The sequence below is a fragment of the Poecilia mexicana genome, unplaced genomic scaffold (assembly GCF_051168715.1).
Source record: "Poecilia mexicana isolate PSO_F unplaced genomic scaffold, ASM5116871v1 scaffold_9, whole genome shotgun sequence".
In the NCBI taxonomy this organism is placed as follows: domain Eukaryota; kingdom Metazoa; phylum Chordata; class Actinopteri; order Cyprinodontiformes; family Poeciliidae; genus Poecilia; species Poecilia mexicana.
In genome coordinates, this window is record NW_028263378.1 from 20355714 (window position 1) to 20383434 (window position 27721).

Sequence of the window (27721 nt, forward strand, 5' to 3'; positions counted from 1 at the left end):
TTTACAAATAGAGGTAACACAAGACCCAAGGAGGTCCTTTGCTGTTGAAGAAGGGGTAGAACTGACTGTAGCTCACTTGTTCAGCCAATACAGACCGACCCGAGACACGCCAGAATGAAGTGAAAAAAAAAAATCAATGAGCGCATCACATGACAGAGTCAGGGGAAAGGCTGCTGCCCCATTATCATTATCATCATCATCGTCGTCGTCAAACTTGTCTCCTTTCCTCAACATCCGGCTAAATTAGGTCCAGCCAAGCTTTGATCTTCATCGTGGCCTTACTCGGCTGCAGTATATGACCTCTTCTACATGATTGTGTTGCTGCGCGGCTTGTTACTCACAGAATCACTCGCGTTTTTACGCAGCTGCTCTTCCTCTCCTCCCAGCTCCGCGGCGGGATCCACCACCAGCTTCTCGAAGCACGCCGAACCGAGAGAGGAGCTCTTCTGCTGGCACATCATCAGCTGGGACACGGGGAGTTTGGGGCTCCCGTGGGCCGTCAGCTCCGGTTTGCTGCCTGTGGCCCCAGAAGATGTCCCCAGAGCCTGACTGTCGGAGCTCATCTCTGAGGTCGCGTCGCTTCCGCCGGCGGCGAGCTTGTCTCTTTCGAAAGGAGCCGGAGTGGAGCAGCATAAGTTCGGCTGCGATGACGAAAACACCCGGTCCAGCTGTTTCTTTTTCCTCCTGAACATCCACAAGCCGGACTCCTTCTTGGTGCCCTCCGCTCCTCCACCTCCTCCGGCTCCGCGGCGCTCCGAGCCCAGCTTCGGACTGAGCCACGGCTTGGTTTTCTCCTGGAAATTCTTCCACATCCTCCGCTGGTAGGACATGGACTCCTGGCCCCGGCCGGAGCCTCCGGGTTTTGGTGATTTTTGCTCCATGGTGCCAGTGCAGCAGCCACCCAGCCTGAGCACAGTCTGTAGCTGGATCGGACGGGTGTCACAGCCGGGTTGCTGCTGCTGCCGCCGCCGCTGCTGCTTGTGTGCGCTTCAGCCGATAATCAGTTTAGAGCGCCGAGAAGGAGACGCACGCCGTGATGATGAAGTGGCTGCCAGTCCAACGGGGAGCCTTGCAGAAAGACTATGCAGACGTTGTAAATTACTGTCACACAGCGCTATAAACGCAACAAACAGGCTGTTTCAATACAAGTTATCTCCTCGGTTGTAAAGTTATAAACGCACTACAGGAATTTTTTTTTTTTTTTTAACCTTTCTGCGTTTGGCTTTGGGTTTCTCTCTCCGCTTTCCCTGGTGTTTAATCAGAGTTAGACCCGCTTGCTTAATTGTTGTATTCAAATACAGGCAGTGCGCCTCCCTCTGGCCAAACCTCTTGACTTGGTCATCTGTATGCTGGCGATTTTGACACACAACAACCCCTAATACCTTGTGGAGAAGCTTTTGATCTACTTTTAAAACCTCCCTTCCTCTCGAACGTTTGACACACGCCAGATAAATTGTGGTGATCATGCTTTTGTTTACCTCAGAAAAGCATAATCTCGCTAAAGTTTTCTACATTTTGTCAGATAGGAATAAAAAATTGTGGGGCTTTGTGGTCAACACAAAATAGTGCAGTTTTAAAGTGGAAGTGAAGGGACAGACTGTCTTCAAAATTTCTAAAAAAAAAAAAAAAAAAAAAAAAGAGGAAATCTGAAAGGTGTGGCATGCCTTTGTACTCAACCAACCCCTTAATCTAAACCTGTCGCTCTGGCTGTATGCCTAAGATTGGTGTTTTGCATTTACGTTAAGTAGTCCCCAGTATTTGCAGTCTCTTGCTAACTACGTTTAGCTTTTCCACACCTGCTAAAAGAAACTACGCAGGGTAATGTTCGCTCTTTTCATTATCTAGCAGAATAAGACACCAAAAGCAGAAAGAACTAACACATTGCAGCAAGACAGCGAGAAAGCTCAGAGAACCCATTGGAGGGCTCCAGATAAATACTGAATGAAATTAATGTTAATACAACTGGATCACTATTACCACCTGCCTGCTGTGTTTCTTGGTCTTCATGTTGCTGTTTGTCCACTAATGTGAAAAGCTTTATACAGAGATTCAATTACACACAACTGGACTCTATAAATTAGTTGAGTCCTGGTTGCACTGTACTCAACGGTTTTGTAATGAAGGGGGGTAAATACAAATTAAGCCTTCTTACTGCTTTTTCTTCCATTATGTGTTGCTTTGTCTTGCTCTATCCAACACATTAAAGAGGAATGGGTGTTTTTGCAAGCCACTATGCACAGCAGAGTGTGATACTTGTCCTATTTAATGCCATATTGTTTTGTGCACATCAGCCAAGTGTGGATAGGATATTTTTTTCCCCCCACCAATTAGGTCAAGCTTCAGCGAACGTTATCAGCCCACGAGCAGCACCGGTAACCAGGCAGAGCTGAGCGGCCTCGTCTCCTTTGCTGATGCGTATAATATCTCATTACTTCGTCCCTTCTGGCCTTTGTTTCAGCCCTGGTCTGTGTTGCCCCCTCAGCAAACACCATAAACACAGAAATAAAAAAAAAAACATAAAGAAATGAAAGTGTATTAATACCTAACCCTAGCATGCATTGCATGTATAAAAAAAGGGGTCAGAGAAGAGCAATTTATCCGCAGATCAAGTTCACAAAATGTTAATTCGTTTATCAAAGCCGTGTGACTTTGGCCTCACCTGTGAGAGTGATGATGAAGGATGCCTTGTTCAGCAGGATCTTTGCCTTGAGTCTTGTTGAGGCAAACACGATAAACCCTCAACAGTGGGGTGATTTATAGCACTTTCAAACTCTGATGTGGAACAGACATTTTCCTTTAAAGAGACATTTCCTTAGAAACTTTCGCTTTAACATGGGAGGAGTAGTTGTTAGCTAGATTGTCAGTTTTTCCATATCTTATTCTACAAATTAAAATGCTTTAATTACAAATTCAGACTTGCTTAGAACCCTCCTTTTAGTTAAGTAGATGGATTTGTGAGGAAGCGAGCCAAAATGCCCGTCAGCTGCCACAAACGTTTTCACTGAATCAGAATGGAAAACTGACGACTCGGCATTTGGATGGCTCCGCTGTGTAATGATCCCAGTCCTCCGGATAAGAGGCTAATACGCAGCTGCACCCACCTGCAGAACATTTACACAGATATCAAATCCTGGAAACGAGCTGTTTCTCTGACTACAACAGCTTGTAAAAGTAGGAAACGGGACTGTTTGAAATTGAATGAACAGTATCTAATTCATACATTATTTTTCAGTTTCAGTCATCAGCTACAGTTCACAGTCTTTTGGTCCACTCTTCTTTTCAGAATTGAAAAATTCAGCCACGTCAAATGAGAAAAGCAAACTTACAAAAATACAGGAAGCCAGAGTTGAACAAAAATAAACCATAACAAAAAATCCAGCCAGGAGACACAAGGAGAATATGGGAAAACCAGGGAAATAACTGAAGGATCCAGCAAGGAGTGACTGAGAAAGAGGTGCTAAAGTCCTGGGAGGTTGATTGCTGAAACAATGAACCTGGGCTGATTGCAAGTGTGAGGGGAAAGAGCAGAGGGGAAACTGAGGAGAGAGAGAAAGAGAAAGTGACAAAAGGAGAGTAAACAGGGGATCATAAAATAAAGCAAACCAAACATAGTTAGAGTAACTAAGAATAACTAGACACAAGAAATAAGCATAACAAACTAGAATCACTAAAAAGGACTGAACTAAAGAAAAGCAAGAACAAGACTGATCCAACCAAAATAAGAAACTAACACAAAATGAAACTAGAATCAAATCAAGCTACAAAATGACAAAAGCTCCTAAAATTATGATTCAAAACAGGCACTTTAAAAAAAAATAATTTTCTGTTATTAAAAATTCAGAATAATTGCAGCTGTCGTAATTTGAGATTTCCTTTTTTAAAAGCCACACTTTGTTCACACAAGTCACCAATTTAGTTTTCAGATCCACCTGTGTCCTAAATTAGATGAGCCCCACTTGTCCTCGGATGATTGTTAGGAAATCATTTTGTTAGGTTGGGAACCTTGTGGACAGCGCTGTAAAGCACAGCGATAAAATTAAACTTTAACCCACTGTAGCTACAGGCGCAGTGACACAAGCGTGAGCCGGGACATGAAGACAACCTGAGAGCATGAAAGCCTGCGCACAACGTCTCATTCCATCTTCATTATTCTTCCTGATGGATGGATGCCTTGTTGAATTGAACCATGAGAGGATGGCTTTTCTTCTCAAATGAGCTTTAGTAGACAGTTTGTCTTGATTTGCAACACATGCGTTCCATCATTTTGTTGCCAAAAACACAAAACCTTTCAAATGCAACAATTGCTTTTCTGTTTACATCCCAATGCCTAGAGGGGGTGAGGGGAATGAGGAGCTTGAGCAAGCTTTTCGGGATTAAAGGAGAGGCGGCAGCACGTCTGCAGACCCTGCACGGCTCCATCCAAGGCAGGTCACTTTCAAGCTGCTGGAGAAAAACCAGCCTGTCATCACACACATCTTCAAACAGCCATGCATGAAGGTACAGGCACAGACATTTTTTTTTTAAGGTAAAAACACTTGTGGTTTAAAAAAATGCATAGCAACATCACTTATTATTTGGGACTGGGATTATTGTTTTGCACATCTTAGATGAGATCTTACATGTGCATCTTCTCTAATCTTCCTGTGTTTAATGTGCAGAGCACCAACACAGAGTCATGCCCACAACCCCCCAGCTGATTTGATTACACCTGATGGAATGGTGCAGTGTCTGAAAAAAAAGAAAAAAAGACGACTTCACTTCTCATCAGCTCCAGATGTATTGTCTGTACAAGCGAAGCACTAACAATATCTCCAACCAGATAAATTAGCTCAAAGTGCAAGTGTATTTGACTACTAAATCAGGGTGTTTGGGAACATCATGCTGTGTTCTGATGAGTAGGAAAGCAAAAATTCAATATTCAGCTTTGACACTGCTTTTCACATGGACCATTAACATAATTACAGGTTATCTGGTATTATACAAAAGCCTTCAAGCTGATTAATTCTGCATGTGATGAACTAATAAACCCAGCTCAAATGTCTTGTGAATGAACACCGCATGAAAGAGTCAGGGCAAGATCTTGCTCTTTAATGTAAAGCTAATTCAATTTCCACAGTATTTCCTGACAAGCATTTGTCAGAAAATAAGTGTAATGACAAAACTCTGATTTATTTCAATCAATCAATCAAGCAATCAATTTTATCTAGGAAGCACCCTCAATGTTGGAGGCAGCTCGCTGGAAACGCATAATAAAGGATATTTCTGAACTGGGTTTGAATTGCCCAGGGTCACAGTCTGCAGGTACAAATACCAGAGTTGTGAAGTGAACCGAAACTGGTGGGATCCTTCTTTTTCCTCCCCTCTTTGTTAGAGAGCTGGTGGATATTCAAAGCGATGTACTTTCATCTTTTCTTCACTTCCCTGGACTAGCCGGGGGAGTCATAAGTATTTCACCGTAGGTAAGATTTATATATTTCCTTAACAGAAGCTAATAATGATCAAATGATCAAAATAATTTGATAATGATAAGCTTGATTGTGCTGGCTTGTTTTTATTATGAGAAAACATGGAAAACACTGCAAGGTAACCGTACAATATGTGATCTATCCTAAAACTTTGTAAAACAACAATTTTCATAGTAACTGTATTCAAACTGACATGAAATATAGTTGAAATTCAACAGGAAAGTTGTGTTTTTCTTAATTAGGAACATCCGTGACAGGACTTAGGATTAGTTCAATGGCTCTTAAACCAGACAGAAGAAATGAGACTCACAGAATGAAGAAGCACTTTTAGGATCTTCTCAAGTTAGCCACCATGTTGTCAGTGATGGAGTCAGAGTCTTAGGCAAGTCCATCGCAACAGCAGTAGTTGAAAAAAAATCTCCAGCAGCAGGGGTAGATGAGATCCAACCTAAAATGCCAAAGGTTCTGGATATTGTGGGTCTGTCATGGTTGACGTCCTTCTTCAGTGTTTGTGGAGGACAACACCTATAGTCAAGGGCGGCCGCAGAGGATGTTCAGGAAGGACTGTGGTTCTCAAAGGAGACTTTGATCGATTCTGGATCAAAGTCAGAATTAGGATTAGGAGGAGCACTGTGGTTTTTATTGTTTTGTTTTATTGTTATTTTGCCGATCTGCAGACGGCTTGCAGCCACGTCTCTTAAGGTACGGTAATTGACGGGGGGAAATCCAATTCTTCTACAAAGAAAAACAAGAGCTGTGTCCACATTTTGGCACAGAGTCAAGTTTGCTCAGAGTGCAGAGTGGTCTCCAGGAGGGGGGGCGGCACTTGTCTCGGATCCTGTTGTAGTGTTGATGGACAGTGTTCATGGCATAATCCTGGAAAGAAGAACCTCAGAGTGGGCTCTTCAAGCCATGACCTTCGGCATCTGCTGGAGTGTTGTGAAGACGCTGGGACAAGAAGGAGCTCCATTAAGTCTGAACCCATGGCTCTCGACTGAAGAAAGGTGGCCAGTCTCTCTCTGTTTCTTCTTCAAGAGGATAAAATGAAGTTTCCTGGTGTCATGTTCACATGAGCTTGGATGATGAAGATGGGTAAACAGAACATGGCCACGCCCGCAGTGATGTGGCAGTTGCTCCAGTTTGTTGAGTTGAAGAAAGATCTGAATAAAACTAAATAAATAAAGCTCTCAGTTTTAACTGCAGGTCTATGTTTTGGACCTTCCCTCTGATCCTGAACTACGGATTGTGGCGAGAATAAGATCCAGCACACAAGCAACAGTAATGAGATTCCTCTCTTGGGTAGCTGGGCTCCGCCTCACAGATAGGAGCAGGAGCTTTGCTGTTTGGGGTTGAAAGGATCTGCAACCATCTGATGGATGGACGGATGTGAAAAAGGAAAGAAAAACTAACATATCTCTTACAGTAGCTTCTATTGATAAGTAGTATAATTTTTTTTATCCAATAAAATTTCACGGACATCTTGATTTACACCTGAGCTGCATTTTGAGCAGTGAGAGCCCCGGTGGAACCTTATCAAACAAAGCTGATAACCTGTGCTGCAATAAAAGAAGCAGTAGAACTGATCTATTTCATTTAATGATCTTTTGCAAGTTGTCCATAACAATTTAAGTGGGCTGGGGGCAAGTAGTGTTTGATTAACTGCACTGCTCGGTGCATGGACGTATTGCAACAGTGTGCAGGGAAATAACCCAAATTTACAACCAGACATTTCAGTTATTAGCTGCAGATGTAATATCCTGATATTATCGCACACAGCGAGAGTTGATAAACTGAGCGTTGAAGCCTATGCAAGAGTAATTACCTCATTAAAACAAGAATTGGAAGGAAGGAAGCTGTAATTCACTGCTGATAGTGGATCAGGCAGTTCACGCCTATCTCTCCAACATCATTCCAGTATATCTTAGAGGCTAAATATTGCATAAGAGTCTGTAAACGAATTCAAACTGAATTGGAAATGGATTATTTTTGTTGCGTTTGCTCTTTTTGTGAATTGGCAATATACTGTATTATTTAAGTGAAGCCACAGTGAGCTAAGCTGATTTGTTTTTGTTGCCTGTCGGTGCCTTGTCTTAACTTTGTGTGCTTCATGGTCATGTTTCCCTTCTGTTCACACCTTGCCTTCTCTCCCTCCCATCCCCTCTGTTCTTATTTAGTTCTCTCCCACCAGCTGTTCTTGCTTTTCTCTCCATCATCTCAGGTGTGATGGCAACGTCGTCAAGCTGAGCGCTGACGTGAGCTCGGGGGAGCAGCAGATGATTAGATTGCTGGAGGAAATGGCAGAACTCAAAATAGGTGTTGAAGCGCACTGCTTCGAGAACTTTAGTCCAAGGTGGGAGGAAAGAAAAATGCATGCTGAGTTTGGTGGATTTGACGTAAAGCAGCAGGTTAATGAAAACACCTGCAGCTACAGTGACAAAAACTATTGAGCGAGGTCTGTAAGCAACTAAAGCTATATGTGCTTTGACATATTTCAGTGTATAGTTTTATATATATATATATATATATATATATCCTAATTATTTGCAACATGCAATTGTAGCAATGTCACTGTAGCCCAATTCTGAGTCCTAACAGCAGCTGTGATGCCCTTGAAACAGCTGTGCATGTCATTTTGCTCCAAACCAGAGCATCACTGCAATTTTACACTTGACTGTAATTCTTTTTTTAAATTTTTTTCAGATAAGATCATTTTCAATGCTTCATAACCTCCCTCGCATAAACAGCGTATGGGCATATTTGATTTGTTACCTCTCTGAACTGGTGAGGCTGCTGCTGTTTCAATTAGCATCACCAGCAGATCCGTTTTTAATGTGTTTATCTTATTAACATCATCTGACCGGATTATTGCTGCAGATATGTTGACTTGCTGCCATTTAGCTCAGAGCAACACTTTGCCTAAGTACAGCCCTCAAGACACTGTTGGAGTGGCAGTTCAGTGTGAGTCATGCATTAGCCACATAACAAGCTGACCCCTTCCCGAACACATGCGGCAACAAGGCTTTCTAGTTCACACGACTCCATTGGTTAGCATCATCTCTGACCAGCGTAATGTTTGGTCACCTCTAGACCAGAGCATGTCGGCTTTACACTGAAGCTAATTTAAGTTTTGTTTTGTTTTGTTTTACCTGTTAGTTGACTTCTGGTAAAAACCTGAACTTGAACACTTGTGTTGGGTTATTAAATAATAATACGTGTGGTGATCATCAACTAAGTGTGAAGGAAGAAGATGGTTTATGAAGCAGAGAACAAAATCTCAAACAATTTGAACAATAAAATGTTAAAAACGTTTTTTTTTTTTTTTTTGCCTTACTCTTCATATCCCGCTGATTCTATATGAGTCGCCATGTCTGTCTGGTTCAACGTACAAATATTCTCAGTGTATAAAACGCCTGAGCCTGAGTATAATCATTGAGCTCAAAGTGATTTATGCTTGTTGTATAAATGAAATGTCATTAGGTGTTTGCATCTAGTGCTGGATTGTCCAGGGGGAAACCACAATGTGACAGGATGCAAAATATGGGATTGGTTTCAGTAATTTATCCTGGAGAGGATGTCTTATCAGCTACACAACACAGCCTGGATAAATGCAGTCAGGCGTGACAAAGTCCTCCTAAATAGCTTTCGTACGATCCTTTTATTTTTGAAGACCTATATCAGAAAAAGGGTCAAATCCAGGATTAAGATCCATAATGTGCGTCATGTCCTAATGTTTCCCATCACTTTAATGAATCTGAAGGCCAGTGCAGCAGCCTCCTCACGCACTCCCACAATGATTCAGTCAACACTCAGGTCATTCCACAGGGTGGCACATCTCTGTGATGACAGCACATTAACTCTTGACCAATGGTCACCCATGTGCCATAAAATAAATGAAAATGCAGAGAAAGTGGGTCACTGCCATTACTCCTTGCTCTAACTGACCACAGGGATGCTACAGGGGCGTGCTTAGCCTGACTCAGAAGAAAATAAAAACAATTAAGGTCCTCTCTGATATTAGACCCTGCACATTTTCAAACTGCAGCGTATCTTAGGGACATGACTGAAACCCACGTTTTCATTCAGCGTTGTGATTAGGTGAATCATGCTTTCTGCAGGGACAGGTGGGATAGTTTCAGACGGATGATCCAGGCCCGCTGTGGCCAATCAGATGGGCTGAACTGCATCAGGATCTGCAGCTGCTCAAACAGGCATAAAACAAAGGTGGCTGATCACTGCTGGCAACTTGCTGTCACTACTGCACAAACATATACATGCAGGTTGTCGTTTGTGTTTAACGTAAAGGGAATGAAGAAACAGCAGAAAGAGAACTTTGTGGATAACAGGAAGAAAAAGAGAGTCACTATTATTTCTTTACACTTCAAAAATATTGTTGTAGTCTGTGTAAATGAGAAAATTTGAATTTTGTTAATTTAAAATTTATGTGGAAAGAAAAAAGATAAACAATCCTTAAACTATGAAAGTGGAACAGAAAAAAAGCTAAGTATTATCAGTCCTAAAAGTCGCTTTTAGAACTGATGTGGTGATTTTTTTTTCTATTACTAAGCAGTAAGATATTTCCGATTACTGTTAAAACACGATAATATAAAAACTAGGTCTGCCGAAACCCGGGATCGAACCAGGGACCTTTAGATCTTCAGTCTAACGCTCTCCCAACTGAGCTATTTCGGCCACGTGCCCACATTTGGCTCACCACATAGCAAAGGGGTCTATATATCTCGTGTACTGGGAAAGCAATGTTTATTGTCAGAAGACGTGCCAAAGACGACACTTTTCTGTGAAGTGTCAGACAGAAAGCTCTCTTTCTGTCCGTCGCAACTCTTTGCCGACTACAAGCAGCAAGCACACATGTGATTTTGTTATTATTTGACCCCCCCCTCCTCTGAGGCAGCAGTTTACACACTGGGATGGTGGGATTATTTTCAGTTCTTTTAAATCGAAACTAACAGAACCGAAAGTAAATGTTGTTTGGTTGACTGGCTGCGACTTAAAACAGACGGTAAGTTCACATAAATAAAGAAAATGTTTCGCGTTTCATTTGAGAGCTTTGTAAAGGACTGAGATTGGCTAAGACGTTGCAGACACCGGAATTTATTTTTTATTATCTACCGAAAAAACAATAACAATTTATGTTATAACGTATGACAGCTGGGCCATGGAGGATATAAATAGTATGGAAACTAAATAGATAGTAAATGGGCTATGTTTGCGACAACGATTCTACAGGCTTCTTCTTCAATATTATGAGGAAGCAACTCTGTACAAAGTGTGTTCTTTATAGCTGGACAGCAACTTAGACTGTGTCAAATGTAAGGCGATAATAACCAAACTCAAAACAAACAATTGCTCTGTAACTTTCTTGTACTCAATGTTTTAAACAGGTCACAATGTCAGTTCAGTTCTCTGGATGGGAGGTGGTGGACGATGGTGCCTGCTTTCCTGGTGTGACGCTGGCGCCCGCACAGAAGCCTCAGAACAAGGGCATCTACAAAATGTTTCACGGAACCAGCATTGCCAGTGCACGGGCCATCATTGCTGGTGGATTCCAGCCGTCGTCCAGTGGCATGCTGGGAAAGGGCGTGTACATGAGCAGGGATGTGAAGAAGGCCTCTAACTATCCCCTTCTGAGTAACTCTAGTGACCGTGTGATTTTTGAGCTGCGTGTTCGTGTAGGCCGTGTCAAGCGCATTGACAAGGACAACCATCCTTTGCAGTACACCTGGAGCAGCCATGGCTACCACACCGCTTGGGTACCCCCCAACTGTGGTATGAAATCTGTGCCCAGCGGCCTGGAGGAGGACTGTGTGTTTGACCCTAAAAGGGTGACAGTTGTGGGCATCGCAAAAGCACCAACCACCGCAATAGAAAAGGAGCTTCAGCAGCTTCTCGACAAATCGTCTAAACAACCCAAGGGAAGAGCTGGTCACCATAAAGATGTTTGTCCCCTGTGCAAGAGGAAGACCCAGCAAGGAGCTCATCACATCAAGCAGAAGTGCTGGAAGTGTGGTCAAGACATCTGCATTCTCACGTCCAAGCACTTCTGTCAAAGGAAACCTTGAGAGAAGCTGTGGGATGAAAGAAAACATGAAGTTGAATGACAGTAAAATCAATCTTATTATTATTATTGTTATGAATTATTATTGTTATTATTATTGTTATGAATAGGCTGACAAAAAAAAAGTTTATAATAATCATCTTCAGAGAAACCTGTCAGTCTTACTGAAAACCAGTCATTTGTTTTCAATATGATCAAACCTGAAAAATAGTCTGATTATGTTTTTATATGAGATCCTCACTTCATCCAGGTTTTACTCTGATATGAATATTTACAGTGACGTAAAGACATCTACTGCTAAATATGAATTTGAACAAGTGACAAAATAATGCAAAATAATAACAACACATTTGCTTGTAGATTATTCACACACATGTATTCTGTCTTACTTCTGATGACTGTCATCCCTCTTGTCTCTAAGATACTCACACATCTTCACCTGCTCAGTGCAATACAAGCAAAGTGGATGTGTACAGTACAAGTTAAATTTCATTAAATGACAAAAAAGATGCACTTATTTCTTTTGACTGCTTGTGAGATCATTCCTATGAGCAAATTAATTATAAAATATTTTCTTAAACATTTATCTTGAAATTTTTCTCACAGCATCCATTTTTCCACTGCTGGCCTAAGTAAAATAATAAAAATAGTTTAGGATTTTGGCTTTTTCTCCAAAGATTACTATGAATTATTATGTTAAAAACATGAATGCTTCACAATTATTTTCGTACTAATAAAAATCCCAGAAGTATGAAATGCCTCCAGTTCACATTTAGCTCCTTATGAAATTATAAAATAATTTTAAAAAAATGTGTGCATAGTGTATAACTTCATCTAATGAAACTGCACACTATACTAGACCCCAGCAACCTCGAGCGGACTTGTGTATAAATATGAAAAATGTGGAAGTGCTGCTTATCTTAAATGGAAATTAAACAGTCCGTCCAACAAATTCCCTCGAAGTCATAAAATACGCTTGTGGCCCGTACGGGGATCGAACCCGCGACCTTGGCGTTATTAGCACCACGCTCTAACCAACTGAGCTAACCGGCCTTGAGAAACACACCTGTGATTCCGTGTATATCAACAAATCACATGTGTCATTCTTTTTATTGGTAAATCGAAACTTGGAAGGCGGTGTAACTCCACTAGGCATGCTTACAAGACAGAAAGTGAAAGGTATTCAACTCTCAGTGAAGTGACAACTCTTCTCATCGACGGTACGTTTTAAACCTAAAAAAAAAAGAAGACAGATACATGTAGTGACTAAAGGATACGACAGCAGTTTGTAGAGCTTATATATGTGCAACGATAAAATATAGCTGACGCAGTTTGTCATTTTATAAGTCGGTTGGATTTCACTTCCTTATTGCTATATGTGCAAAGACCTAAGTGTTCACTTATCACTTTAGCTTTTCACCGACGTTTTACTTGATTATTTTGTATGTTTTTATTCATGGCCCTGCCTTACAAAGACTTCTTAAAGAAAAGGTCACGCCTGAAACTCTACACAGCTCTCACATTTATTAAAAAAACATAGCGGTTAAGACACTCCTTTTTCATAGAGATATAGACCAATAACACATATTTTCGGTATTAAAACGATAGCCTGTACGATCAGGCATAGCATTATGACCAGGTCACTAATGCTGTGTTGATCTACTACACACTGTGGAAACAAAGGTTCCTCTGTTTCCAAGAGGAACCTTGGCCTGCTGAAGCAGCAGTAGGTATTCTGGGTTAACAGAGGAACCGTAATGGACACCTTGACTGTTCTGTCATTATTTGACCTCTACCCGTCATAAATAGGCCCTTGTCAAACTTGCTTATATTTCCCCTGCTTTTAACACATCAACTTTGACGACTAAATATTAACTTGTGTCTTGATATATTCCACCTACAAAGTGTAATGGTCAGGATTTTATAATGTTATTCCTAAATTCTGCATCTTAAAACAGTTGACAGCAAAGCGTCGACATTCAGCCTTTCGTGATTGCTTATTCCTTTCACAGGTGCCGATACTATCAGAACGTGACGCTCCACCACTACCGAGTCAGGATGTCACTGCAGTTCTTTGGCTGGGAGGTGACCTATGACGATGACTCTCCTCGTCTGGAGCTGGGGGCCTCGCAAGAACCCAAAGACCGGGGCGTCTACACCATGTACCACGGCACCACTGTTGCCAATGCGCGTCTCATCATTGCCAATGGCTTTAAGCAGTCAACCAAGGGCATGCTGGGGAACGGTGTGTATGTAAGTCGTAACAGAAAGAAGGCAGAACGTTATCCACTTAACATTAACGCTGCAGATCGCGTGGTGCTGAAGTTGCATGTGCGCGTTGGCCGCGTCAAACGCATAGACAAGGACAACCATCCAATGCAGTACACCTGGAGCACGCAAGGCTACGACACAGCTTGGGTACCCCCCAACTGTGGCATGAAAGCTGTGCCCAGCGGCCTGGAGGAGGACTGTGTGTTTGACCCAAGCAGAATAACGGTCGTGGACATTGCTCAGGCTCCAAACACAGACCTGGAGCCACTTAAACAGCTTGTCGCCAACAGTCTCATAAAGCCCAAAGCTGCAGCTGGCAGTGGGGCTGCTGCAGCTGATTGTTCACTGTGCAACAGGAAACTACAGCAGAATTCTGCACATGTCAAGCAAACGTGCTGGGGATGTGGGCAAAACATTTGCACACTAATGACCAAACATGTCTGTACAGTCAGGATTTAAGAGGAACTTAAATCTGATGGGGTCGATTCACTTAATCTAGTAAAGTGGCGGGAAACAAACTGAATATGTAACTTAGGACAATAGACATTTCTCAGGATACCAATGTACTTTGGAAACAGCCTGGTTTCTTCTTTTTCTTCCACAAAGAACTGTGATGTGCCGTAATGTGCATCAACTTAAGCCAAACTTTATGATAATTTTACCGTTATATTTTATTATATATGAAATAGCTTTAATAGTATCATGTGTTGGTGTCAATAGAAGACAATCTACGATGAGCAAAATGTCTTTATTTCATAATTGCATGTTGTTTGGACTTTACTTAAAAAAAACTGACTTCATAGCCATAATGCAAAAAAAATAAAATAAATGAAATAAAATAATGCGAATGAATCAATAATTTTGATTTCAGATTCATCATGCCTTACATTCTTCTTCTTTTTTTTTTTTCTTTTTACATTTGTCAGCAACATCCAAAAAAGGTTCAGTTGGTGCTACTGGAGCCTCACTTAGGTTTTCTGCTAATTGCATTGCATGCAAAGTGATGCGGATGCAAAATTCATGATGAGGAAGATGTTAGTTCTGTGTAAAAATCCAACAACCTTTGATTTCCATTCATTTTGGCATGTTGCAGAAGAACCTGCACAGAGAACAGAGAACATGCTTTGGTGAAAGTTCAATCCAAAATCAAGAACTTGTTCTAGTGTCCTTGTATGGATAGGGTGTTTTGTGTTTTTTTTTTTAAACTCACATTAATGAGTTCTTGATCGTTTTTGGCATGCAAGTGTCTGAGGAGGTACCAACTCGCCACCTGCACCACCGTTACTGGGAAATCATCAGATGAAACATACACGGACCTCTCCAGCAAACGCCTCGTTTCCCTGCAGAACACAAACAAAAGGACAGGTAAATGTATCCATACTAAAGTTTCTTGGAGACTTTAATACTATTCTTACTAAAGGGATGGTAAAAGGAAAGAAAAAGAAAAACATGCAAAAAAAAAGGTAGTAGACAGAGGTGGAGATGTGATGTCATTTTAAGATTTTCAGTAACTCCTCAACTCGTCAATAACAAAACCATCAATCCTGAGATTATTTAGACATGTTTCTGTCAAGGCAGAATGTTTTTCTTGGTAATTGCTAACCAACACACTGACAAGACAGATGGTTGCATAAATCTAAAACTTTATAAATAATATTCAATCACTTCTGATCACGAATTACACATAAATATGTGATAAAAATCACTTAGCAGAGCATTCCACAAATCTGTAAAATTCAAAAGTTCTAGTACAGCTCCTAATTCAGTGGAAACTACCAGGGACAAGCGCGTACCTTGCAGTCATCTTGGTCACATATTGGAGCAAAGCCTGGAAGAGGAGGGCCATGGGAGAAGAGCCCAGCTTCAAAACCTCCGTAGTGGCTTCCATAACAAGATCCTTCCACTCGTTTCCAGGGACTCCAGCCTGAGAAAAAAAAATGGTTTATTTCTACACATCAAAAGGCTGCTTTCTATATATCTTCATGTTAATATTCTAATCACATTTAAGTTATTCATAGTATGTAACATAAATGAAAGGAAACTTGCAGTCCATCTTTAGGAGTGTAAGTTTCTAACCGTTGCTAACCGTTCCCTTTAAAACATTGTACAAACATTATGTGCCATCTTAAACATTGTCACTGGTGACCGTAAAATTAGAAACGTGTATGATCTAGGTTTGTGCTCACAGACTTACCATGCAGGGTCCAAGAGCCAGCAGAGCCAGTCGGAGGAGGCTGGCGATCTGGAAGCTGTGAGCGCCCAGCTGCAGGGCAAGCTGCAGGCTCTGTCTGTAAGCCATCACCGCCTGGACCAGGAGGCCCTGGCTGCGGTACACCTCAGCCAGCCACTAAAGAGAAGGAGAGCAAATGTCTGTTGATTTATCGATGAGTAAACTCTGTTTTTACAAATCTGAATGGGAAATATAACCCTGCTGCAAATTCGGGCTGCATATTTATACCGTTCCATCTTGCATGCAGCCAAGCGCCACAGAGCTCTGCTAATGAGCCAATATCGGAGCTAAAGAAGAGAGACATTTAAGGTCGCCGGCATTTGAGGACTGGACTTTGAGTCCACCGCTCCATGTCGAATATATAAACACACCACTGCTTTAAAAGCACTACAGCTGGTTTAAAAGTGAATTCTGTAACATTTTTTGTGTCAGATTTGTCTTAAGAGTAAAACGGTCTTAAACTGTAGCTGCTTTTACACAGGAAAGCTAAATAAATATTCTTTTAAATATAACTTTGTAAAAAGGAAACTGGGAAAGGTGCAATTAGTGATGGTAACACATTATTTCTCTGTAATTGATAAATCAAAAGTAACTTGTGCATGCCGTGAACTACTTCTTAGTTCAAAGAGAAAATTTGTTATTGGTGGGTTGAAGATTTAAAAAAAACACAAATGAGCTGCGGAGCCCTAATTGGTGCAGCATGTTTTTTTTTACTACATGGATATATATAGAGAAAAGAGTGGTTAATTACTGCATTTAATTTGTACCACAGTTCTGCAAGTGATGGTCACGTACATGCCATGCTCCAAGGTTGGTGGGGTTCATCATTACGACTTTGTTTAGCTGCTCCAGGACCTGCTCTGTAAGGACGGTACCACCACCAGTCATGAGGAGGCGCTGGCACTGAACCTGCGTCAGCGACAGCATCACTGCCGGGTGCTCCGGGGACACATTGAGAACCTGGAGTAAAACAAATGAAATAAGACAAACCACTGCAGGTTTGTTGCATAATTTCCCCCGATTTTCACTGGAAAAAAAAAAAAAAAAAAAGGTTTTAGATGCGCATAATAAATAAAGAGCATTTATATTCCACCTGCGTGCAGAGAGCCTCTGCCTGCTCCAGCTGTCCTTGTTGCATGAGACCAGACACGGCCTGCTGCAACACCCAGCTCTCCAGAGCCTTGGTTAGGGGGCGCTCCGTCTCCTCCACGCTACGCACTAGGAAGCAGAAATGGGTCAGCCTCACGTGCGGCAGACACAAAGCAACCAGAGAAGTTAAAGGAGACCAATATGCACCTTTCTCAGAAACCACAGACATCAGAGTGTGTTCCAGTGAATGTCGGCGAGGAGCAGAGCCAGAAAGATAACAGGAGGTGTTTTCGGCGTGACAGGCTGCCATTAATCCAGCCCATGTTGCTGGATCATCTAAAGAAAAAAAACAAAAAAACAAACAAACATGGGCATGTAAAGATATTAAAATAAAAACCTTCATTTTTGCATTATTTTCAGTAGAACGTTGTGAATATGGTTCATATTCAACATAGTTTAGAAGGTTTGTGTGGGTACCGGGGCAGAGCAGGACAGCTTTCTGCATGGTCTTCAGCGCATTCCTGCGAGGATCCTCTCCAGTGTGTCTCCCACAAGCCACTTGGTTCACGCCGCTGCACAACAGCGCCCTCTGGAGGCACAGAAACACATGCACTTTTACTGGGGAAACGTGCAAAATCGACAGTGGAAGGTGTTTTGGTCGTTACACAGGGAACAGACGACAGAACAAAGTCATATCCAATAAAGAAACAAAAACGTAAATAAATCATCAGGCTTTTTTTTTTTTTTTACCTTCCCTTGAGTCATACTAAAGAGACAGGCGATGTGACCAGCTACTGCGCCCCCCTGTAAGACAAAGAACCCAAACATGATATAAAAAGCACGTCTTGGATTATTACTGTTATTTATATGAGATTGCCTGATCACATTAATGTCTGTCACTAGGGATTTGTTTTATGCAGAGGCTTACCTGAGCCTTTCTGGGGTAGTACTGAGGTATCACTCTGGACAAAAGAGCCCAAAGGGAGGGATTTCCAGGATTACTGAAACAAGAAAATATATATATACATATACAAATGAAAGAAAGAAAGTAAAAACTTGACCCTAGGGACATCCTTTTGCAGGCAGGCATCCAATTGAACTTGTTTTAGTCATTATAATACAGGAAAGAAGCATTAAAAAAAAAAAGGCAACCAAGCTTTCATCTACACACGTCAATCTGTTGTCTGCAGGTAATGATAGAACATTATTTGAGTCAGTTCATATTAAAACCTTAGATACAATCTTAATTCATGCAACTGAGTCTTCTCAGATCAAATCCGAAGCTTATAAAAGTTTCTGAACGCAGCTCTGTACTCAAAAATACTGACTTCTCGTTCCAACTCCCTATATTTGATCAATTCTTCACAAAAATGTATGTAAAAGACTGAACTGAAATCCCGTTGTATTGTAACAGTAAAGTGGACCCCGCAGCATACCTGTGCACAGCTCTGGAGGCCTCTCTCTGCACTGCACTGTAGTTGCCCTGAAGGGCCAGCAAGGAGCAGGTGAGCAGACATCGCTGCTCTACGACCCCCCCTGAGGCGGACCCTTGCTTTAGCAGCTCAGTCAGGGCAGCTGCAGCCAGTGTGGCGTCGCTGTGCACCAATCCCAGCGCACACAAGCAAAGCAGAGACTCCGGGATGGGCTCCTTCAACACCGAGCTGCCGACACAAAGACGGGAGACAAACCGGTTACATGTTTGGAAACTTTGACAGCAAAGACTGAGCAGTTTCAAATCAAATCCAAGAAGTAAGTGGCTGCTATTTTCTCACTCCAGCACCAAGAGAACAATTAGAAGGAGTGACCCTGTTGTGACGCACATGCTGAAGCTCATTTATTGAAATAAGTTGCTGGTATTCCAACTTATTGAGATGCACCACTGCTAAAGGATGCCTACAGAAACATGATGGATTAAATAAGAGCATTGGATATGGATGAAATTGCAGAATCTAAAGCTGAATCAAAACAAACACACACACAAAAAAATGTTTTGACAAAAACACCTTTTGGCCTCACCATTTGAAAAGCAGCGTCTTGGCCGAGTCTAGGTTGCCCTGTCGGTGCTGCAGCAGGGCCAGAGCAGTCAGTATGTAAGCCTTCTCCTTCTCGCTGGAGGTCACAGCCAAGGCTCGCTCATACACTAGCACACAGAAACTCACTCGGTTTGGCATTCAAAATCAAAGCAAAGCCTCTGAAATCTTTTCTGCTGCTCATACCACTAATGCTTTCTGGGTAGAGTCCTGCCCTGCAGTAGGCCAGGGCCAGCCCTACCAGGTCACTGAGGTCCTGGAGTTGAGTGGACTTATAAACCTGGACTGCTTCCTCCCACTGGCCCGAGTTGCTGCAAATAGGACATTTCGTTGTTGAAGCTCACAGAACGTGCCTAGTTTATAGACGGACAACCCGAGTTCATCGTGACGGTGAGCCAAATGGTTACCATAAAGCACGAGCACAGCTGCCGAGTGAAAAGACCAACACTTCTGAAGAGGACGAGGACCGAAGAAGTTCAACAGCTCTGGAGGAACGATAAGAATTAAGGAAATAGGTGTCAAGTTATTCATTTATACGAAAAATGTACCCCATGTGGCTTTTTTTTTTAATCACTGTAATTCACACCTTTGGTATGCTTGTAAGGCCTGCCTCTTCAGCTGCAGATGTTCGTTAAGGTAACCCAGCATAATGAAGGCGTCCGGGTCAGACTGGATTCGTTCTAAATGTGAAAGAAATTTAATTAAAAAATAATCAGCCTTAAGCCATAGCCCAGTTGAAACAATAAAAATAAAAATCTCTTGACTTTTTGAACAGTCCCACATTAATAAACGTCGCACCTGTGTACTTGCAGAGGGCTACATGAGCAGCAGAGATGGCGTTCATTTGCACAATGTTGTAGCGGTACAGCTCACTGTCCCTGTTGCTCTTATCCAGAAGCGTGGAACAAACCCAGTAGGCGTAACCTTTGACCCCTTCCATCTGAGAGAGGAAAATATTACGTTTTGGTGACGATGGACACGGACGAGGAACGGTCTAAGACAACAGGAGAACTTCAGCATTTCTAGAGAAGAAAAAGCAATAAGCTCGGAGCCAAACTGTGTGTGGAGTTAGGAAGGTGAAGTAAAGATTACTATCTGGCTAATGAGTGGGTTTCAGAGCGGCGGAGGCTGTGAGCCGTCACCCACATGTGTGCTGAGTTCAGTGGTGTGCCTGAAAAGATCCATAGTGTCGTAGCTTCCCACACGTTCTGCGATCAGCGCCTGGTGGGGATGACAGAAACAGCAAACTGTAATTAACATGAAAAAAAAAAAAACAACAACAAAGAGTTGAAAAGTGTGGCAGCCCCTTAGCATGGAGAGGGTGCCAATTATGAAAAATAAAATTACCTCATCACCACTGTCTTGTGTTGGGTATCAAGTAAAAGGTGTATATGTTTATATGATACAGTGTGGATTATTACACGGAATCAGAAAAGTAACCCATTAAAATTTGTGTTTTTATTCAAAGCGTTTTTCCACCCAGAGTGGAGAAACTAAGGCTGAGCTACATGCAACTCTAAATAACAGAGTAAAGTCAGCTACCAGACCAAAGCGAGTTCTGTTTGTGAGCCTAAAGATTCTCATAAAATAAATATTTAGCAATAATCAGCTCTCTTTCTGAAAGAAGACAAGAAGAAATCAAGGAAGGAATAACATAAGTCCGGGTTCTTGATGTAGGACACTAATAAGGAAAAACATCTTGGCAGTTATATTAATGCAGTCCAGAAAATGCTTCACGATTGAAAAGGGAACTGTTTAGGTATAACATGAGCATAAGTGAGACTTTCAGCTTCTTCCATTCACTCCAACTATGTTTTACACAAACTGCTCCTTGCTTTACTAGTTTTCTGGTGACAGATTTGTTGGGAGAGAAGGGAGAGTTCAGACACGTATCAGAGGAACGACGCTGAACAGAACCACAAGATGTTACAATGTCTACCCTCAATGCATCTGGGACTTTTGGGCTTTCTTTCACCACAAGCTTTGAAGCGCTCGATTGACTTTGAACATGAGGACGGAAATGACAATTGTGAGACACAAACCAAAACACAACAGAAAAGGAAAACATGAAAGTACCTGTCCAATCCAGCAGTTGACATACAGCGGCTCCAAAGACTGTGCAATTTTGAAGGCTTCGTGCGCAAGCTGAGACAAGAAACGCACGATTGAGTAAAAACGTCAACCACCGATAATGAAAATAATCCACAACATGTTAGCATGTAAAGAAAGCGACGACAGCACCTCTATGTTGTCCTTTTTTAAATACAGCGTACCAAGGTTTGTCCATGCGACAACATTCTGTATGAAAACCAAAAAGGTCACATGAAAAATAATAAAATAAAACCAATGAATATATGACTTTAACTGGTCAGGAATATAAGTGTGCAGTTCGTACGTTTGGCTCAACTTCTATGGACTTGATGAAGCAATGCTGAGCCAAAGCATAGCTCTCCAGACCTGATGTGGTAAAACAGAAACATTTCACTTTCTCTGACATATAAAAAGAAAAAGAACAGAGGAAAAATATGAACTTTTCCAATATTCTTAAAATGATTTATCCATTGTAGTAAATGACATGCAATGTTTCATTTTAGAAGGTAAAAAAAGAAAAGAAAATCTGAATAAGGAGTAACAATCAAGGCCCTTTTCTCAAAAATGATATATTAATGTATTTTACAAAGTCCTACCTCTGGACATGGAAATCACCCCCAAGGCATTCCAGTAGCTATAGTTCCCACTCTCCATCTGGATAGCTTTTTTCAAGCACTGGTAGCAAATATAAAATATAAAGACAATGTGGTATTGATCAGTCCCTAATATTACAGAGTTATTATTTTTTAATTACCTGTTGTGCCTTCTCCAGGTTCAAAGAGTTTTGGTGTTCATCTGTAGGGCGGGGTGAGTTTGTGGCCTGGTGGTAATAATTTAGCCCCAAGTCACACCAAAGGCTGGCAACCTCAGGCATCAGCTTCAAAGCATGGGCATAACACCTGGGACATGAGAGAATAAGCTTTCTTCGGCTGATATTTTAAAGTATTTATGTCATTACATAACACAGTGACTTGATTTCTCTTGAACTTTTCCACATATTTTGATGATACAAACCCAAACTTCATGTGTTTTATATGAATATATGTCATAAACCAGAACAATATAATATAGCACAGCCATAAAATGTAAGGAAAATCCATATAAAGGCTTTCGATTTTTGTACAAATGAAGTTTAGAAAAGTGTCGTGCGTTTATATTTGTCCCCCTTCACTTCTATACCCCCGAGCAAATCCAGTGCAGAACTCTTCAGAAGCCACTTAATCAAAGTAAACCTGCTTCAGCGCAGCATAACGTGTGGATAAAACCTGGCAGTACCTCTCGCCAGCTTTGAGCGTCTGAGCTTGGTTCAGCGTGTGATCCTGTGCGCTGGAGTCAAATCCAGACAGCAAGGTCGGCACCACAACCTGAGCCCTGCTTGGCGCAACAACTCTGACAGCGGTGCACGCATCTCCCAGCAGCTTCCACAAACAAGACAGGTCTGGCCGCAGCTGCACAGCTCTGAATGGAGCAGAAATGTAATAGGACAAACAAGGTCGCCTACAGAGCAGAGTGAGCAAAGTATTGAAATTCTGGAGATTAAATGATTTCCGGTTATTGCCTAAAGAGGTTGTGTATGGATTGCTGAATGAGGTCAATGGCGCCTCCATCTCTGCAGTCCTCCATTAAACTCTTTGCCAAAGCCAACTGGCACTCCCCAAGGCCTTAACAACAAACCAGACAAGTTGTCAGAAATTGTCAAAAAAAAAAAAGGTGTGACAATCAATATTCTGTGAAAACAAACGCGAACCTTTCAGAGCAGGAACATAGTCCTGCTGTGTTGTGATTTGCAAATACTCATCCACGGCCTCCTTGAACTTTCCCAGCGTCTGTTTGATGGCAGCTGCCTGGTAGACGCTGTAGATGGAGCTGGGCTGGAGCTGATGTGCCTTGCCGAAGGCCTTCAGAGCCGCTGTGAAGCTCCGTCGGTTGAGGTAGGCCTCGCCTAAACATTCCCAACAAACCCAGTCCTCGGGATCTGCCCTCAGAGCAGCCTGCAAGCTTCAAAACATCTGTTTTGAAACATCTGAATTATAGTCCGAAATCTTTGGCTCAGATTTGAGATTCTTACTCTGCTATGGCTTGTTGGTGTTCTCCGACCTTCAGGTAGTACAGGCCTCGTCTCATCCAGGCCCACTTAGCTGAGCCCGGTGTGGCTTTCTCAGTCACCGACTCGAGGGTTGCCAATGCACTGTCCTGTGACATAACGGGGTTAAAGGCGGAACTGGGAGGTTTTTCCGACGCTAAATAACAAACGTCCTGAAACGATGCTGACCATGTCTCCCTGCCCCATGCTGAGATCCACCAAAGCAGCTCCGGATTCGGCATCGCCACTGTTTAACTGGAAAGCCTTCCTGTAGCACCCCTGTGCACGAGCGACGTCATTTGCCACCTCCCGGTAATAATGGCCAAGGTAGCGAAATGCACAGCCGAGGTGCGGATCCAACTTTGCTGCCTGAAATGGACAAATAAATCATGTCAATAGCATAGCTCTCTGTTTGGGCTAATATCGGTTTCCAGCAAACTTGAACATCGTACAGCTTAAACACCGGTATGACCTGGAAACCCTTCAACGTGAATCTTGAAACCAAACGATTTAGAGAACTTAAGATAACAAGCGTCGTTCCATCTGAAGCAGTCGCATCCTTCAGTTCTCCATCCATCCAAGGTAATCATACCAACCTTTAATAAGTGCGTGTGAGTTTTACTCCGGTCTCTACGGGTCTCTGAGCCCATGTCCCAATAAAGTTTTCCAAGGAAGAAGAAGTACTCTCCGCTGTCTGGGGTCTGCTTTGTAGCCTGTAAGAAGCTAAACAACAAGAGAAATGACCAATGTTTGTGTGAACTGCCTTTCTGATATGTTCATTTGTATTTCTTTATTCTTTTTTTTTTTTTTTTCTACCTCTGCTCTGCTAGCTGAAGCTGGCCTTCAGCTACATGTGCCAGTCCTCTCAGAGCCAATACCTGCGGCAGGTTTGGATTGGAAACTTCCAGCTCTGACAAAAGCTGTTAAAAATAAATCATGTCAGTAGCATAGCTCTCTGTTTGGGATAATATTGGTTTCCAGCAAGAGTTATCATTATTTTAGCATTGTCTGAATTATTTAGTTGGTATTTATCTGATAAAATACTGCACTTTTTCCTGGTCATTGTAAGATAACATCCCACTGATATGAATCAGTGGGGGAAAAAGTTTTCAACCTTGAGTGATTGATCGATCTGTCCTTTGCTGAGGTATGCACGTCCTTTCAGGGCCAACAGAACTGGATCTTTTTCAGCCTCAGTAATCTAAAAAAATAAAATAAAAAATGGAAAAAGAATTAGAAGTAGATATATATCACATATCTGCACAAATACAAAATTACGCAGAAAACAAAGAACTTCGTAGATGACAGGATTATTAAACATGCCTCAACATTATAACATGCTACATATTTATCTAGAAACATCTATACATATATGTCATATGTGGAGCATGAATCAGAAAACCTGTGAGAATGTCTCCAGAGCCTGACTGGCAGCCTGCTCTCCTTCAATTCTCACTAAAGCCTCCAGCTTCAGTCGAAGGAGTTTGTCTCTCAGCTCCTTATCTTGAGTAGTACAAACTTTTAGGCCTAAAAGAATGAGATAAACCCAGATGCTGTATAATTTAAGCAGACAAGAACCAAAAATGACCACTGACAGATAAAGAAGTAAGAGCATTCATAACCCAGATACAGTGAAATTTTTACTCTGGCTAATTTAGCAACAGCAAACGTAAAACGAACCTTGTGAGCATGAAGCAGCGCTGTCAGAGTGTCTGTGTATTTTAAACTGAGCCTCTGCCAGGCTGCACCATCCCGTTGCTGAGCTCATTTTCTTTACTCCTAATAAAACAGAATGGATGGGTTAAGGACAATTATAAGCACTGTAAACAACAGCTGCACACTGAATGCACTAATGTGAAAACTAACCTATTTCAAGGTCATCAATGGCTTCTTTATACCTTCCCTCCAGAAGAGCCTTGGTACCGAGACCCAAGTGGCCCAATCCACTGTTGGGGGCCATTTCCAGGAGTCGGGAAAAACAGCTGACTGCATCCTCATCCATGTTATCTTTAAAAGGAAAGCAAACATATCGTCAGGTTGGCCATTTCATTTACATTTGATTTAACCTTTACACAACCCAAATAGACAAGAGATTTTAATTTAAACAACACAACACAAAGGGAGTTTGAATTCAAAATTACAAATTTTAAATTTAAAATTCGATTTTGTTTTTAACGAAGGAATGCACAGTTTCTGATGGAAGAGCTTCGATTACCTGAAAAAGTTTCTCCAGGTGCCAATGAAAAGCATCTAACGAGCATGTGTAAGACAACAGCAGCTTACTTGTTTTGAGATAGTGGCTGCAAAGGACGTCCAGAGGATAGGTTTGGTTTGGGTACGCAGACGACATGGACTGACAAGCCTCTTTCATTTTGCTTTCTTCGTGTGGCAGCTGCAGTAAGAGCAGATTTATGATGGAAAGTTCCTTTCATGAAAAACCCTGCGAATACGTGATTGTCAGAAAGAGGCTGACACAAGAGGGGGGTGCACTTACTTTGGAAAGACATTTAATATAATCAGCCGAGAGCTTCTTGTGCTCCTCTCCAGGCACAGGCTCAGTGAGAATCATGGCCTTCTCAAATGCCTTTATCAACTGATCATCGTAAAATCAAACACAGCAGGCGCACGTAAGCAACTTAAACTTGCTGTAAATTCCCAAGATCGCATCAAATACGCATCACACACAGCCAAGGTAAGCTTACATGCTGCTGAGTCTCGTTGTCCTGCTCCTCATCGCCGATGCAGTCAGACAGGAGATGGGTCATCTTCTGCAGTAACTGCACTAACTCCTTCTTATCCACGCCCTCTTCCTCCTTCAGCTGGACGAGCTGGAGCCAAACCTTAGCCAGCTGCACACAAACGCACGAGAGATGAAATATGTGGTGTGAAAAAGACATATTGGTTAGTCGTTTTAACCAAACCTGCATGCTAAGTCATTTGAAATGCACACACACCTTCAAATATTCCCGGTCAGACTGGTAAATGTCCGACAGCTTTTTGATCAAGTCGTAGCTTTTAGTTTTATCCGTCCTGTGAACGGAGAGAGCATAAGACACAGAAATGTGCTTTTACACAACAAAGAAAATAAAATAAAAATAAAAAAACGGAGTTATATAATACAAACATCAGCAAAAATTAGTATGAATTTTCAAGAGCTTGTTTCTCAGTGTTTCAGCACTCTGCTCTTTATGAGAATCCTACAAGCATAAGATGCCAATGATGCCTGGTTAGCTACTGATTACCAAGAACCTGCAGTCAGCTGCTTGAAGCTTATAGCACGACTATTAAGAGTAGTTTAATAATAGCAGAAAAGGTACATCTTACTTACTTTGCATAAAGCTCCACAAGCTTCTGGTAGACATTAGGCAGCTCATCTTTGAAATCCCACTGATCAGTATTTTCATAAAGATTTGCTAAACCCTGCAAACGTACACATTACTGAAATCATTAAAAGTAGAACAATGCAAAACACTCTGTGGGAAAATAATTTGTATAAGGCTACATGGTTTCAGGGTTTGACACCCCTGCTCCAGATGAAGACACCTGAAGCTAAGCTTACCTGCCAGGCCAGCAGCTGCTCAGGCTCCAGCTCCACCGCTTTCCTGTAGGCTGCTTGTGACTGATCGGGTTGTTCCAGCTCACTGGCTGCCTTGCCGATGAACACCCAGGCATTGTAATTGTTCTTTTCAAGTTTCAGAACAGCCTGAAACCACATGCAGGAGCGCAAAATCAGCTTTGACACCCATCTTCCTCCCAGTAGGTGGACTACATTAGCTGTACTTCTCAAGAGTATTGGAAACCAGAGCAATTTACCTTGCAGTGCTTCAAGACTTCTTTGAACTCTTTGTTGTTAATGGCCTCTCTGGCACTTTTCAAAGCGGCTTTCACTTCTTTATTGGACATCTTTAAGAGACAGACATTTACAGTGAACACCGAAAGAATGCTACAAAGCAATTTCCAACTATTAGCAACAAGCTACAAGTTGGATAGTTAACATGCCACCCACTGAAATTAGACCAATTAGACCAAATAACACCAAATTCAGGCTAATTATGTGCTGCATTTTATTGGTGCTGTGAAAGAACAAATAAATAGCCGATAAAGTGAGTTTTGGGTCATTTAAGGTCTTAGGGGACAGATTTTCTAGCCATAGTTAACAGCAACCAAATAGGATTAATTTAAATAAAAACCCGGTGCTTATTTTAAGATGTACGACTAGCCTGGTTGAGCTGAAAACAGCTGTAAACTATACAGTTATAAAAAAATTCTTTGCATGAGAAGCTAACTTACTGTTTACAGATCATTGCAGGACTCCCACGAATGAGACGGAAGTAATACCTGCTGCGTGGCGGATTTTTCAAAATAAGATGACTTGGGATTTGACACAAA

General features: G+C 41.9%; 4 protein-coding genes and 2 non-coding genes across 7 annotated transcripts in view; 2 read left to right on the forward strand and 4 right to left on the reverse strand.

Moving 5' to 3' along the window:
• LOC106926926 (multiple C2 and transmembrane domain-containing protein 1-like) overlaps window positions 1-1279 on the reverse strand; it is a 148093-nt gene extending 146814 nt beyond the window's left edge. Inside the window, exon 1 of the mRNA XM_088008955.1 lies at window positions 342-1279. Within this exon, the coding sequence (XP_087865081.1) occupies window positions 342-881 (540 nt within the window). The 5' untranslated portion in view covers window positions 882-1279. The remainder of the gene's footprint in view (window positions 1-341) is intronic.
• An 8802-nt stretch (window positions 1280-10081) lies between these two features.
• Window positions 10082-10154, reverse strand: trnaf-gaa (transfer RNA phenylalanine (anticodon GAA)). Its single transcript has one exon. It is a non-coding gene; the product is annotated as a tRNA-Phe (tRNA).
• A 79-nt stretch (window positions 10155-10233) lies between these two features.
• Window positions 10234-12055, forward strand: LOC148157711 (uncharacterized). The gene is made up of 2 exons (XM_088008957.1): window positions 10234-10482; window positions 10865-12055. The coding sequence occupies exon 2, from the start codon at window positions 10871-10873 to the stop codon at window positions 11540-11542; it is 672 nt and encodes a 223-aa protein (XP_087865083.1). The 5' UTR covers window positions 10234-10482; window positions 10865-10870; the 3' UTR covers window positions 11543-12055.
• A 462-nt stretch (window positions 12056-12517) lies between these two features.
• trnai-aau (transfer RNA isoleucine (anticodon AAU)) lies at window positions 12518-12591 on the reverse strand. Its single transcript has one exon. It is a non-coding gene; the product is annotated as a tRNA-Ile (tRNA).
• Window positions 12592-12604: 13 nt separating this feature from the next.
• Window positions 12605-14668, forward strand: LOC106918717 (uncharacterized). Of its 2 annotated transcripts, none has more exons than XM_088008958.1 (2): window positions 12605-12758; window positions 13551-14668. In XM_088008958.1, the coding sequence occupies exon 2, from the start codon at window positions 13597-13599 to the stop codon at window positions 14266-14268; it is 672 nt and encodes a 223-aa protein (XP_087865084.1). In that variant the 5' UTR covers window positions 12605-12758; window positions 13551-13596; the 3' UTR covers window positions 14269-14668. The 2 variants fall into 2 exon arrangements, with proteins under 2 accessions (XP_087865084.1, XP_087865085.1); XM_088008959.1 differs by having other exon boundaries at window positions 12716-12822.
• On the reverse strand, window positions 14539-27694 carry skic3 (SKI3 subunit of superkiller complex). Its single transcript, XM_014988687.2, has 41 exons — window positions 27623-27694; window positions 27146-27235; window positions 26892-27035; window positions 26661-26752; window positions 26287-26362; window positions 26035-26181; window positions 25827-25925; window positions 25616-25724; window positions 25199-25339; window positions 25013-25111; window positions 24735-24859; window positions 24447-24533; window positions 24149-24252; window positions 23929-24055; window positions 23522-23701; window positions 23318-23442; window positions 22997-23247; window positions 22808-22910; window positions 22525-22707; window positions 22004-22148; window positions 21846-21924; window positions 21554-21615; window positions 21400-21456; window positions 21235-21303; window positions 20305-20379; window positions 19957-20098; window positions 19745-19838; window positions 19566-19643; window positions 19345-19469; window positions 19145-19268; window positions 18565-18789; window positions 18057-18129; window positions 17879-17932; window positions 17606-17717; window positions 17336-17464; window positions 17133-17257; window positions 16835-16999; window positions 16004-16156; window positions 15603-15733; window positions 15020-15149; window positions 14539-14908 (listed from the first exon to the last, which is right to left on the reverse strand). The coding sequence occupies exons 2-41, from the start codon at window positions 27233-27235 to the stop codon at window positions 14828-14830; spliced, it is 4710 nt and encodes a 1569-aa protein (XP_014844173.2). The 5' UTR covers window positions 27623-27694; the 3' UTR covers window positions 14539-14827.
• Window positions 27695-27721: the final 27 nt, after the last annotated feature.